The 13,077-nt window shown below is 34.9% G+C and overlaps 2 protein-coding genes across 2 annotated transcripts; both read right to left on the bottom strand.

Moving 5' to 3' along the window:
• Nucleotides 1-496: 496 nt before the first annotated feature.
• Nucleotides 497-5,298, bottom strand: LOC120261181 (cystathionine gamma-synthase 1, chloroplastic). Its single transcript, XM_039268953.1, has 11 exons — nucleotides 4,695-5,298; nucleotides 4,444-4,547; nucleotides 4,289-4,362; nucleotides 4,023-4,191; nucleotides 3,044-3,103; nucleotides 2,751-2,954; nucleotides 2,569-2,655; nucleotides 2,044-2,151; nucleotides 1,100-1,195; nucleotides 902-1,020; nucleotides 497-793 (listed from the first exon to the last, which is right to left on the bottom strand). Exons 1-11 carry the CDS (start codon nucleotides 5,203-5,205, stop codon nucleotides 673-675), a joined length of 1,653 nt encoding a protein of 550 aa, XP_039124887.1. The 5' UTR covers nucleotides 5,206-5,298; the 3' UTR covers nucleotides 497-672.
• A 3,893-nt stretch (nucleotides 5,299-9,191) lies between these two features.
• LOC120262420 (29 kDa ribonucleoprotein A, chloroplastic) lies at nucleotides 9,192-11,867 on the bottom strand. Its single transcript, XM_039270522.1, has 4 exons — nucleotides 11,460-11,867; nucleotides 11,235-11,336; nucleotides 10,186-10,482; nucleotides 9,192-9,570 (listed from the first exon to the last, which is right to left on the bottom strand). Exons 1-4 carry the CDS (start codon nucleotides 11,805-11,807, stop codon nucleotides 9,508-9,510), a joined length of 810 nt encoding a protein of 269 aa, XP_039126456.1. The 5' UTR covers nucleotides 11,808-11,867; the 3' UTR covers nucleotides 9,192-9,507.
• Nucleotides 11,868-13,077: the final 1,210 nt, after the last annotated feature.

Here is a 13,077-nt window from a genome sequence, read left to right as displayed (position 1 = left end):
GATATTTTAAAATTTTCCAATGTCATTACTATGCCTGCACTGGTTTTTGTAAAATGTTGAAAAAAAAAATGTGCAAAAAAGTTTTTGGATTTGAATTTTTTATTTATGTTTAGGAAGCCATTAAATCCAGGAACCCATTGATGTGACAACTTAATAGTGTTTTTTAAAAATTTAAAAATAGTTTAATTCAAGTGTATTTTAATGTTGTTAATGCTATAAAAAACCATAAATATGCTACAATTTACATGATTAACGTTACTTATAGAAATTAATTTCATGATTAATAACCGGATTTTCTCCCACACCAACTAATATTTGAGAAATGAGCACTTAACTATCAGTTATGATGATGACAAAAAAACCTAAGGATCTGTAGATGCTAAAATTTTCCGGTCCAGGTTTGTTTATCCTCACAACCAAATAAAGTGAGTGGATCCTGCTGCGCTGGTGTATGATTATTAGGCAACAAAAGATAACATTTAAAATGAAGCTCATGGAATCAAAGAAAAGTTCATGATTAAAGAAACAAAGTTCTTAACACAAGATCCCCAGCAAACAAAGTTCAAGCAAACTGCAAGCACAAGCCATAGAAGAACAGCAGAAGAATCATCAAAGAGTCCATATAATAAGAAGAGATCAAGAATCCAGATATGAAGATCAGGCATGGAATCTTTAGATGGCATCTAAGGCCTGAGCTATATCAGCCTTCAGATCCTCAAAGTCCTCTACACCACAACTGAACCTCACCAGGTTGTCCTTGATCCCATATTTGGTTCTCTCCGAAGGGCTGTCCCTGTTCGACGAAACAATCATGTCAGGAATTCCATGGTAATCATATTTAGCAACCTTAGAATGGAGTTTACTTAATTGCAATTCAAAACAAAATTTAAGGGAGTAATACCAGTATGACATGAGGGCAGGTTGGTCTATAATGCTCTCACAGCCTCCAAAGGATGGGGCATTATAAGGGATCTTCAAAGAATCAATGAACTTCATAGTAGTCCTCAAATCACCGTCAACCTGCGCCACCAGAATAACTGGCAAAAATGAGACCACTGAATAGAACTATTTCGAATATATGCAATAATAGATATCCCACCTCAAAACTGACCACACCACCAAAACCAGTCATTTGCTTTTTGGCAATGTGATGCTCCGGATGACTTGGCAATCCCGGATAATAGACTCGTATAATCTGATAACAGGGCAAGTCAGAAAATGGACAAGCAGCGGTAAATACTTTGATATACCCATAGACAATATGCTACATTGCTCCCAGCTTGTTTTCCAAGAGAACAAATTAATCAAGCAATGACTTGCTAGTATAGAAGTCAAAGATCACTGCATATAGGTTAGCAGGAAAAAAAGGAATACCTATGTTATTTGGGCAATCACAAACCGCTATGTTAAACAAAGAGCCTCATCTTTGGCCCAAGTAAGGTACCCTATGTCCATTCCTCACCTTTTAATTGATGAGTAATACAATCACTGTTATCTGGAAATTTAGGTTCACTGTGGCTACTGCAAGCCAATTGTTTGCGAGGTGAGCACGGTGAGCACAACTTGCTTGGTTCAAGGTAAGCATAGCAAGCCAGCTTGGTTCATTGACAACTAATGAACTAAAGGAACCACGGCTGCCTAAGATCAATAAATAGTTCTGGGTTTTATTAAAACTAAGCTCCTTTGATGTCAAATATAGGCATTGGCCAATAATTTGGTACGAGTTCAACTACATGAGCATTTGATTCAATAGATCAAATTGCAGGCAAATTAAATTCCTCTTCAATTCAGTTACACCAGGAAAGGACAATTACTACTATGCATGCTTTTAATAGGCCATTAGGGTATTTTGATAATCTTTAGAAAAGTGAATTGCAATAGAAACCAGTGTATTTTTGAGCATTACATAGAAGATACCACACTTTTGTGGTCAACGGATAGATTACCATATTTTGAGTGAAATTGAGCCAAAAATTTCAACACCAGTGATCTGCTATTTTCATAAAGCAATAATCATAATAATACAAGGGGAAAATGTAGCACCTTGGGATGTTCCTCTAAAAATTGGGCCATCCTCAATGCTGTACTGTTATGTTGCTGTACACGAAGATGCAATGTCTTCATACCTCGAAGGATCATATACGCAGCATTCTGGAAGTAAAATGTTTTCTTCCAAGTTAGTATAAAGAAAGAAATTGAAGACATTAAGTAACAAACTTTAACATCAAGCATCTATGGCTAACATCAGAAGTGCTCCGAAATTCCTTAAATAAAAACTACAGACAATAACAACCAATATTAATGTAAAATATCTGAAGCTAATACAGAAATGCATACAGAATAATACTAAAATTCACACATAATATCCTCGCCAACATAGGATATGCATCACCAACGACTCAGCTCAGAGACCCAGACATGTCACATATTATGCTCAATTCAAACCGAAAGGTCACAATACACACACACACACACACACACACACACACACACACACATATATATATATGTAACCAGCATGGGACTATTGGTTTGTCTAATAAAAGCTATGCCCTGATGTAGACTTACAGGATTTAGAACACCACCAACAACATTGTGATACAGGCGTATTTTGGAAATTAGTTCCTCTGAGCCACTGATGCAACCACCAAGAACCTGAGCAATGAAGAGGAAACAATGTTAGAGGCAAAAAAGAAAAGAATCATTTTTCTCAACTCCGCCGTGCAGATCCAACAGATTTATTAACTCACATCATTATGACCAGCAATAAACTTGGTTGCAGAATGCAGAACAAGGTCGGCTCCCAACATCAAGGCTTTCTGATTAATAGGTGACGCAAAAGTGCCATCTATGCAAACCACTGTACCTTTGCTATGGCAAAGCTCTGAAACCAACTTGATATCAACACATCGGAAGAATGGATTAGTTGGTGTTTCGGTGAAGAATAGAGATACCTGTGTAAGCAAACATGTTAGCTCCAGCACAAGCATACAACAAGAATTATACATGTTAAATAGGGACTTGAAAGTAACAATTCACTCACATTATGTTTATCCAGAGCAGCCGTCAAAGAGTCAACATCAGCTGGGTCAATGACAGTTGTCTGCATTGCATAGGAAACAAAAACCAAAATTACCAGCATGCGTGAAGATTTGTCATAAAGCCAACAGATCAAAAAATACAAGCAGCAGCAAACATGAATCAAAAAGGTATCATATGGAAAGAATATCATGTTGGTAATTTCACAACCTTCACCTAGCTAGGATAGTGAACAGAGGTTAAAAAAATCACAATCAAAGATGAGCAGTACTACTATCGCTGTTTTGTAAACAGAGGAAGAGTAGCTTGAGGGCATGGAAGAAAGATGTGGAACACAAGCATCAGGTAATGTCATGAAGAAGGATATATTCTCTTCAACAGACACCACCACAACAAAATATTTGGATGCGTCTACATTTCAATGGCCACAAAAAAATATCAAGCTGCAAAGGAGAAGAAAGTCATCCGAAATCATAATGTCCTATCAAAAGTCCATTACCATATCGGAATCAAGTTATCCAGTAACCAAATTTGCACCAATTGGTTTATGATAATTTATCCAGTGACCAAATTTGCAACAATTAGTTTGTAATAATACATAGCATCAGCACCTATGCATTGGAATATAAAGTAACCTATTTTGCAAAGAGAATTTCACAAGTCGCATGTTCATTAAGAAAATGTGAAAAATCATAATGACTTTTAATCACTATAAAAAAAGGCAGAGTAATGTCCTCAATCCATATTATGGGAAAAAATAGGGCCTTTTATAAAGCCAAAATCTTATCAGTCGCCCAGCTTTCTATGAAATATAAATCTTTAAACCCTGGTGTCATCTACTTCTCACTGAAAAAGAGAACACTTTGACACTTAGACCAAAGCAATCAATTGTAGGTCATAAATATAATCATACACCAAAGACAATATGCTAAAAACGTGCAGCCAAGCGAAAATCAAGAATTATTTTGGGGAGAAAACTTTACTGTGATCCCTTTTTGGGGGAGCTCGTTCTCCATGTATTTCCTAGTCTTCCTGTAGAAATCAGTGGTCGTAACAATATGGCCACCAGCAGGTACCAGTGCTGAGAGCAGACAAACAGAAGCATTCATACCGGAAGCCATAAACAGGGTAGACTCGGCTCTCTCCAATGCACTGCTCAGCGACATAGAGCAAAATCGATCAATGATGAATGCAACATTGAAAGCACAGCAAAAGCGTGGGGGAAGGAATTTGAAGCGAGCCAACAAACCTTATCTTTGCCTCCAAAACAGCTGTGGTTGGGTTTCCATAGCGTCCATACTCATAGCTAGTATGCCTTCCTTCCTGTAAAGAATCACAAAGACAGTGACTTGAGCATCCGGACACAAGATAAATAACGGAGGATAAAAGGAATCGATCCAAAACCTTGAAATCGAGCAGCTGGTTAGAGTTTTTGAACCAGTAAGCAGATGTGTTGACGATAGGGGTGGTGATACCATCCGTAACTATGCCGCGCCCAAATCTTTCACCTGAAAACATTAGATAAACAACACCTTCTCACCCTCAGATCTATAAAACCAGAACGCAAATTCGAAAGATAACAATATTTTATCCAGTGAGAAAATCATCTCAAGTATACATACTAAGCAAGGAAGGATGGGAAGGATGAAACTCACCGGCATGGACAGCAAGGCTCCCATCGGAGCTAAAAATCGCAGATGCAGAAGCAGCGGCCTTAGGGCCATCTGCAGTCTGTGGAGGACTGGCGATGCCATCGAAGACGACAGCAGCCGAATCCGCATCCGCCGCCAAGGGGACAGCCGCAAGTGGGCCATCGATGGCAGCGGCGGCGGAGGGAGGAGGAACAGGGTTGGTGTTGTTTGACCACGAAGCGGCGACGATCTGGGCTACACCGATGTTGCTGCAATTACGGCGGGCCTTGGTACTAAGCTGGCGGACGAAGTTGGGCGGAAACCGAAGGATGAGCGCGGATGAGAAACCCAAATGGCGGAGAGACGAGGAGGAGCCAGGGCGGAGGCAAGCGGAGGGCTTGTCGGGACCGCCATGATTGGCAGCTGTGGAACGGGGATCGAAGGAGGCGGCGGCGGCGGTGGCGGTGGCGGCGGCGGAGGGGATGAAGGGTTTGGGAAGGGCTAAGAAATGGCACGAAGCGGAGGTGACGGCCATTAGGTCAAAAATGGCGACAATGAAAACGAATGAGAAAAAAAAAAAAGAGAGAGTGCGGTAAGAGTGACGAGGTGGAGGAGAACTTGGGCCTGCTGCTTGGTGGTTTAATAAATATGGAAATTATTATATATATATATTAAATTAATAATTAGTTGGAAATTTGAAAAAGATGAGAAGAAGGACGGAAGAAACGGGATATTTTTGGGTGTTTCTGGGGAGGTTGGTTCATGGTTAACATCAAACCAAACCGTGTATAAGAAATGGGCCTTGTTAGCGATGGTTTCATTCATGCACTTGCAAGCTGGATGCCGCTGTAAATAATTTATTATTTTATTTATTTATTTTAAAGTCCCGTTCCGTTCTCTCTTCTCTTCTCTGTTTATTTTATTTTATTTTATAAACACATGCTAAAAACAAGTACACATAAACTGAAAAATAGAATATTAGTTTTTCCGCTTTCAATTAGAACGGGTGATATATTACCATCACCGTTTTTCATTAAACTCAGATTTTTCAATATTTTATTTTTGCATTGAATATTGAACTCTTCATTAAATGTTGAACTTATATTTTTAAGTAGCCAAATGTGGTTGGCCTATGAGTTATTGGATGTGTGATTTTATAATTTTAATTATCTATATATATATCTAAATTTTAAATATTTTAAATGATTTATTTATTTTTAAAAAATTACCTGACAGATCTTATCAATGAAAGCGTAAGAGAAGGATTTCGGTTCTGTTGTCAAGGAAAGAAAGACCGAGTAAACACACGGACAACAAGTTAATAATCGTTGTTACATTTTTTAAATTATATTATTGCTGATGATACACTGTTTGTTTGCTGAAAGTGATTTGAGGATGTTCACAATCAGAAGACAATGATGAAGGGTTTTCTTGTAAAGAACTATGAGGACATGATATATATATATGAACGCTGGTGTTAAGCTTTATATGTCATTGCCATTAAGATTGATGTAGACATTTGTGGAGGAACCCACTGTGGTACTTTTTTTTATAGGGGGGATTACGATTTATTTATTTATTAAAAAAATAATAATAATTAGATACACCGCTCTCATTAGGCCGAGTGTTCGAACCAAATCGAGTGTTAGACTTCCTCTTAATTCATGTATTATTCAGTGATTTAAACATATTATCAATATATATAAATCCATATATTAAAAAATATTACATAAAAAATAAAATAAGAATTATTTTCCCTTAAAAGAGAAAATTCTTTGTATAACAAAATGGAAAATTGATAACATATTTTTTTTATAATATATTACACAATAATAAGATTAACATAATAATGAAGTAGATAACTCAAAAATATCGTGATCATTGTAATAACCATGTTTAATTGGCCACAGTAATATTACAAAATTTTCAAAATACCCTTATAACTATAATTTTGTGTAAATTTTACAGTTAAAATAAGATACAAATTATAAATAAAAATTAATTGATTATAATAAATTTTTTTTTTTTTTTTTAATTAAAAATATTCTCAAAATAACATTATTCAAATTGATTTTTTAATGTTAAATTTTTTTTTTCATAAAAAGAGTTGTTTAGAAAAAATTTCAAACTACGACTCTCTTGGTAATCCAACATAACACATGTTTTGATGGTGATGAGATTATCAAATTTTTTGATAATGTTTCAAGATTGATAATTATAAATTACTATAAACATTTCCATTGCCACTAATTTAAATATATTAATTTTTCAAATTATCATATAATAAATAATAATATAAAAAAATTACCGTGAATCAAATCGTCCTTAAAAAAAATAATAATAATTCGAATGCATCAATAAAAGCCGAGGTTTTGGACCTTTGTCCTATGTGCAAAGTATTCATTGCATTTTGGGTGGTACACTAGTGGTCCACTTGGTCAGTTGTGGATTTGGTAGAACAAGTGCAGGTTTGTTCCCCACCACACCACTTGCTAATTATTTATTGATCCATGGTCAAGTTTATTCTCACTGAATAGTCTTTGTAATTTTATATATATTGGTATCTTTTCATGACGTTAGTCTCTTGGTGATGGATAAAGTCGCCAATAATAATAATAATTTCATAATCTCTTGGTCCTTGGATGGTATGAACAAATTTTCTTAAGAAATAAAATTGTCCCAATAGATAAAAATTTAATTTTAAATAAATTGCATCTACTATCTTGGTAGTTAACATAACCAAAAATAAATATAAAGTGTAGAGATGTCAACGGGCGGGGATTCACCTGGGAATACATTCCCCGGCCCTGATCCCGAAATGAAACTCCCATCCCCGAATCCGGCCCCAAACCCGAATAAGGAGAATTTTTTTTCCCGTCCCCGTCCCCGTCCCCGTGGGGGTTTTTCAGGTTCGGGGATTCCCTGGCCCCGATTAATAAATTTAAAAAATTATTTTTAATTAAAATAAAATTTATAAAATATTTGTTAAAAAAACCATACAAATTTTAATAATTGAGAAACCCATTTATAAATACGATCTAATACAAAATATCAAAATACACAATCACTAATAAATTATTTACAAATTTTAAAAAAAAATTAAAAATACAATATAGTTAATATAAGTTTAGAATTTTATTTAATTTTTATACTAATGTTCATTTAATTATTAATAATTTGTTAATTAAATAAATATATATATAGGTTTTTTTCAATTTTTATTTAGATATTTATAACATAATATATATATATTATTTAAATTAAATATTTAGTATTTTGGGGCCGGGGCGGGGAATTTTTTTTAGACCCCGGCCCCGACCCCAAAAAAATTCCCCGACCCCATCGGGACCGGGACCAATTAACATCCCTAATAAAGTGGTCCCTAAAATATGCCTACCTGGCAACTAGGGACTCTAATGAACCACTTAAGGAATGAGTATGAACATCTAGTGGCTCTAACCAACCACTGAACAAATAAGTAATGATTATGAACGGGTCACGAAGTATGAACACAAAGGTTCTAAGAAGAATGAATAATTAGCTCTAATCTAAATAATTGGTTATGATATAAAATACACTTTATATTTCAAAAGAAACTTTATTTATTACTAATGTACTTCTTTAAAATTTAAATCATAGTAAAAAAAAAAACCAAAAAAACAAAGAGTGATAAAATCATTTTCTTCCACATCAATAGTTATGTAATGATCATTTAAAACCCTTTCAAAGGGGGAAAAACATAAAGAAAAAGAAAACCATGAAACCACCCACCACCCACCACGAGCGTGTAGGGATTTCAAAACCATTTGATGAAAACCGCAATATCTTTTTTTTTTAACAAAAAAAAATAAATATTATAAAAAAAAAAAGATTGCACCAATTATGATGGCTTAACACCCTCTAATAATGATAAACAATATTACATGAGCAAAATTTCAAACATTTACCCCTCTACGCACTTTGTTGTGAATTACTACTAAATCACCAATTATCTCTCCTGTTATTTCATATTCACATCATTAGGTATGTTACTGCTATTATTATTATTATTATTGTTATTAATGCATGAGTAGACAGACAATAATCATTTTAGTGGCACACCAAACCCAACAATAAAGATAGAAACCAACAAGCATGGCATGTTGTATTGTAGTTCCTAATGCCATCAATCATGTTATATAGTGACAATAATTTGGTGATGGCTTCCGCTTGTTTGGAACTGTATTTCACAAGCGAAATATTAGTTACCATGAAGGTCCCAAACCCAACTTTCACATGCATTATATAGTGACAATAATTTTGTCAGGACCTTGATGGCAGAAATAATAGTTTACAATGTTGATTAAACAGATAAAAAATGACTAATAATTTAATTAATAGCTAGTCAATCTGCTGAAAAAGGCACACAGGCATAATTTCACATGCACCCAGACATAAAATCTGCATGATTTATGTTTGATTTTATAGAATGTGATTTATTATCTTTAATTAGTTGAATATGTTTTGAAGTGATGAAAATAATTCAATCTAAATTATTCAGCCATACTGAGAAATTAAACACGAAAAATGTAACGTCAAATGCTTTAAAATATTTGACAGCAGAAATCTAAGGGCAACAGAAAAATCAATCAGCAAAAGGAGTCTGTTTAAGCTAAACCAAGTAAAGCATTTACTTTTACCTCACAGCAACATATCCGGTTCCAAAGTTATATCCAGAAGTAGCTTCCTAAGAAAGGCTTCCTAGGACCATAATTCAGCAGAAAAATTCATCACTTGCCATGAAACCTGACAAAACTGCGTTGTGGCCATAAAAACTGGAAACGGGAAAATCAAGCAATCAAAACTGCTGTTTCGGCTTGTCCTCTGCCACCATTACACGAATATTTCTGCCATCAAGATCCTGCAAAAGAATGACCGCAATCCAGTATAAGAAAAACAATTTATCATCATGGGGGTTATCACTTGTATGCTCATCACATTTGAATGAACAAAGCACCCAACAGTGGATAGAACAGAACTTAGAAAACAGTAACAGCAGACAATCTGAAGGATGATTATATGACTGCAGACAAGTAGACATGAAGCCCCAAGGCATTGGAGAATGCTAAGGGAACAGTATCAGTGCATAACACGAGGCTCAGTTCCATTTCTTTGGAGTGTTAGCTTAACCTACACTAACATCATATCAGTGCAAATATTGTAATGTAGAGCTTCTTACCGTATCTCTCATGGATGTAATTAACTGAATCTAAGGCTTCTTTACATTGATGGAAATATTGATGAAGAAACATAAAAAAGAATTCACAACATGTCTGCCACAGAATAAATTGACATATACAACAATGTCAAAAGGTACTTGACAATATCACTTAATCTGGCCTGATATCAGATATGTCAAATAGCTCACTATTCTGCCGATGAAAACTCAAAATGCAAACAAGGCAAAGTGTCAATATTTGTAAAGATGCAAGGATAGGTGACTGTTTGATGAAACACGATAGTGAAGGTAACTTACAAAACCATTAAGTGCCGAAATAGCATTGTCGACCTCCTCAGCAGTGCTGTAAGTAACAAAACCAAAGCCTCTCGATCTACCACTCTCCCTACAATACACCACTCTTGCATCCATCACCTTTCCTTGTTCACTGAACAGGGACTCGAGAGTTGACTTGTCAACACCCCATGAAAGGTTACCCACATAAACCTTGTTAGGAGAATTGAAACTAGAAATTGACCGGGATCCTCTTGATGGGAAATCATCTTTACGGGGAGGTGGCCCTGCACTCACCCTCAATGGTCTCCCCCCGAGTTCCTGTCGCATATGAAAATTACATGCTCAACAATCTAATTGAGATAAATTTACCTATTTTATAGAGAACTAATACATGCCCCATATTAATTTTAAAATAAATTTCATTTTTTTTTAAAAAAAGCAGGAAACTGATAAGATTTCTTCGAAAGAATCACATTGGAAATCATGTTATACCAGAAATTGAAGAGGCCAAGGGCAATCAGATTATCCATGTCAATCTATTTTCAATAATATGCCAACACTCTGTTATCAACAGAACACAACACAAAAACAAAATAGAAATGCAAATCCGCAGGCACATGTGTTGCACAGCAAACAAAAATTACACGTGATGATGCAGTCAAACAGTTAAAATTGAATTATCCAAGCCAAGGGCAACAAAGAGATCAGCTATCACTGATAATGTGCTTACAGCTGCTCGCCATCCAATAACAGGTCATATACTATTCGTTGTACACAAACATCAAATACCAAGAAGAGAAAAATGAGTAAGCAACATCAAATACATAACACATTACCATGCATTAACATGATAATTCCAAGGTTGTACTCAAACAATTTGGTTATGTATATCAAATGGAAGATAACTAAACCTTTATTTGACAAACAATTAAGCTCTTCAAGCTGAATAAATCACAATATAAACAAGTCCAGACCAAATTAAATCCTTTTTATATAAAATGTGAAGGCAAAATAAATCTGAACCACAGCGCTCAAACATAGCAGAAATAATTTTGAGTAGAGATACTCACATAACCATTAAACTGCTTTTCCGCAGCTTCGACTTCACCAACACTGGACATGGTCACAAATCCAAACCCTCGGCTTTTCCCTGTTAGCTTATCATAGATAACCTGGAAAAGCAGCCAACTTTGCAATCTCAGTGAATGAATGCTGCTAGAGAGACACAATTCCTAAACGGCTACTAAAAAAGACAAAAAATGAAGAGAGAAAGAGAGAATGAAAGAGTAGGACACCTCGACCATCTCGACAGAGCCCACGCTTTCAAAGAGGCCGGCAAGCTCTGAGCTGTCAACAGTGAAGGGGAGGTTACCCACAAATAGCTTAAGCTCCGGCGAGAAACTGGCAACCTCTCCGCCCTGCTCATCGGCGTCCTCATCCAGTTTCTCCTCGAAGTCGGACGAGAGCGCAACCCTAGGGATAGCGATGTGCCGGGTCTTGGGACATTGGAGAACAAGAGGCAGAACCTTGACGGGTCTGGAGGAAACCAGAGAGAAGAGAGGAAGAGCAGAGACCCTGGAGGAGATGGTGAGGGCTTTGGGAAAGATGGAAGGGAGATGGAGAGATGAGGAAGCCGCCGCCATGAAGAAGAAGAAGAAGAAGATAAGGTGGGAAGAAGAGGAGGACAATGGGAAAGGTCGAGCTCGAATGGGGTTCTTATGGATATTTGAGCGAGTTGAGTGGTTTGCAGAAAACCCCTCCGCTTTTAATTTAATTATAGTTGGGACGGAGATATTTATTACCGGTTGAAATTAAATTAAAGTTGAATGATTAAATTGATATAAATTGAATTTCGGTAATCAAAGTGAAAATGAGCAAAAGTTTAACGATCTACTAAAAAATTTACCCGTGCCTTTTATTACCTGTCATTCATCTAAAAAATTAAAATAAAAAAAATACTGAAATTATTTACTGTTTATTTTTTTAAAATATTATTAACTTTCTGTTTAAGACCTTCATTGTAAAAAAAAAAAAAGAGTTTTAATTTTAAAAAATAAAATAAAATATCAACACTCCAGTTGTGTTGAGGAGATGGTGAACGTGAAAACTCTTTGAAAATATTAAATTATCACTTATATTAATAAATCAAGAGTTTATAAATTTGAATATAATAAAAACATATCATTTGAGTGTAACAAGATTTTTAAGTAGGCCAGTGTCATTAAGTCCTCCAGTTTGATGAAACCTCATAGAGATTGAGGCCTCCAAAAAGATTATAGAAGAAAATAAAAAATTACAACATACTAATTTTATGTAGGGATACAATAAAAAGCCTGTTCACATTTTATCAAAAAAATATAATATATATATATATATATAGCCATAAAAGTTTAATACTATTTTGTCTAGAGAAAAAAAAACTTTTTAAACAGTTAATATTTACAAAGAAAAAAATTATTGAACTTAAAAAAAATCCAGTAAATTATTAAATTAAAAGCATATAATTGGTGGGGAAAATGGTATGTAAATAAATTAATTTTAGACAAAATCATAAATAAAGTATGTCTAAATACAAATGTGAAAAGATGTTACTTAAGAACAAACTTCTAACATGTGATTTGTCTGTTTTATCAATAAAAAAATGTCACAGTTTGAATTAACTTCACTAAAGTCGAAGGGTGTTGAGATTAAATCTTGATAAACAAATAAATTTAACACTATAAAATATATATTTTTTATCTATATATAAAACTTTAAAAATATTATTTCACTGTTATAGTTAAAAAAATAAAAGCATAAACAATCATTTTATGAATGGAAATCATATTTATGCAAATAATGCTTTAGCCTATTGACACAGGTCCCCTATGACCCTGTGCCTACGAGAGTAAGAGACCAAAACCCGTGCATACC

Source organism: Dioscorea cayenensis, chromosome 5, assembly GCF_009730915.1.
Source record: "Dioscorea cayenensis subsp. rotundata cultivar TDr96_F1 chromosome 5, TDr96_F1_v2_PseudoChromosome.rev07_lg8_w22 25.fasta, whole genome shotgun sequence".
Classification (NCBI taxonomy): Eukaryota; Viridiplantae; Streptophyta; class Magnoliopsida; order Dioscoreales; family Dioscoreaceae; genus Dioscorea; species Dioscorea cayenensis.
The sequence above is the reverse complement of the archived record's forward strand: the minus strand, read 5'-3'. Positions and strand labels throughout refer to the sequence as shown.

Excerpts from the sequence above, each read along its gene's own strand:
- LOC120261181 (XM_039268953.1), bottom strand. The coding sequence starts at position 5,205 with ATGGCCGTCACCTCCGCTTCGTGCCATTTCTTAGCCCTTCCCAAACCC. Across the intron at positions 4,363-4,443 it reads ACCAGCTGCTCGATTTCAAG|GAAGGAAGGCATACTAGCTA; the intron begins GTTTTGGATCGA and ends GATTCTTTACAG. Across the intron at positions 794-901 it reads CCTGCCCTCATGTCATACTG|GGACAGCCCTTCGGAGAGAA; the intron begins GTATTACTCCCT and ends TTCGTCGAACAG.
- LOC120262420 (XM_039270522.1), bottom strand. The coding sequence starts at position 11,807 with ATGGCGGCGGCTTCCTCATCTCTCCATCTCCCTTCCATCTTTCCCAAA. Across the intron at positions 10,483-11,234 it reads AAAAGCAGTTTAATGGTTAT|GAACTCGGGGGGAGACCATT; the intron begins GTGAGTATCTCT and ends CATATGCGACAG. Across the intron at positions 9,571-10,185 it reads TTTCGGCACTTAATGGTTTT|GATCTTGATGGCAGAAATAT; the intron begins GTAAGTTACCTT and ends ATTCTTTTGCAG.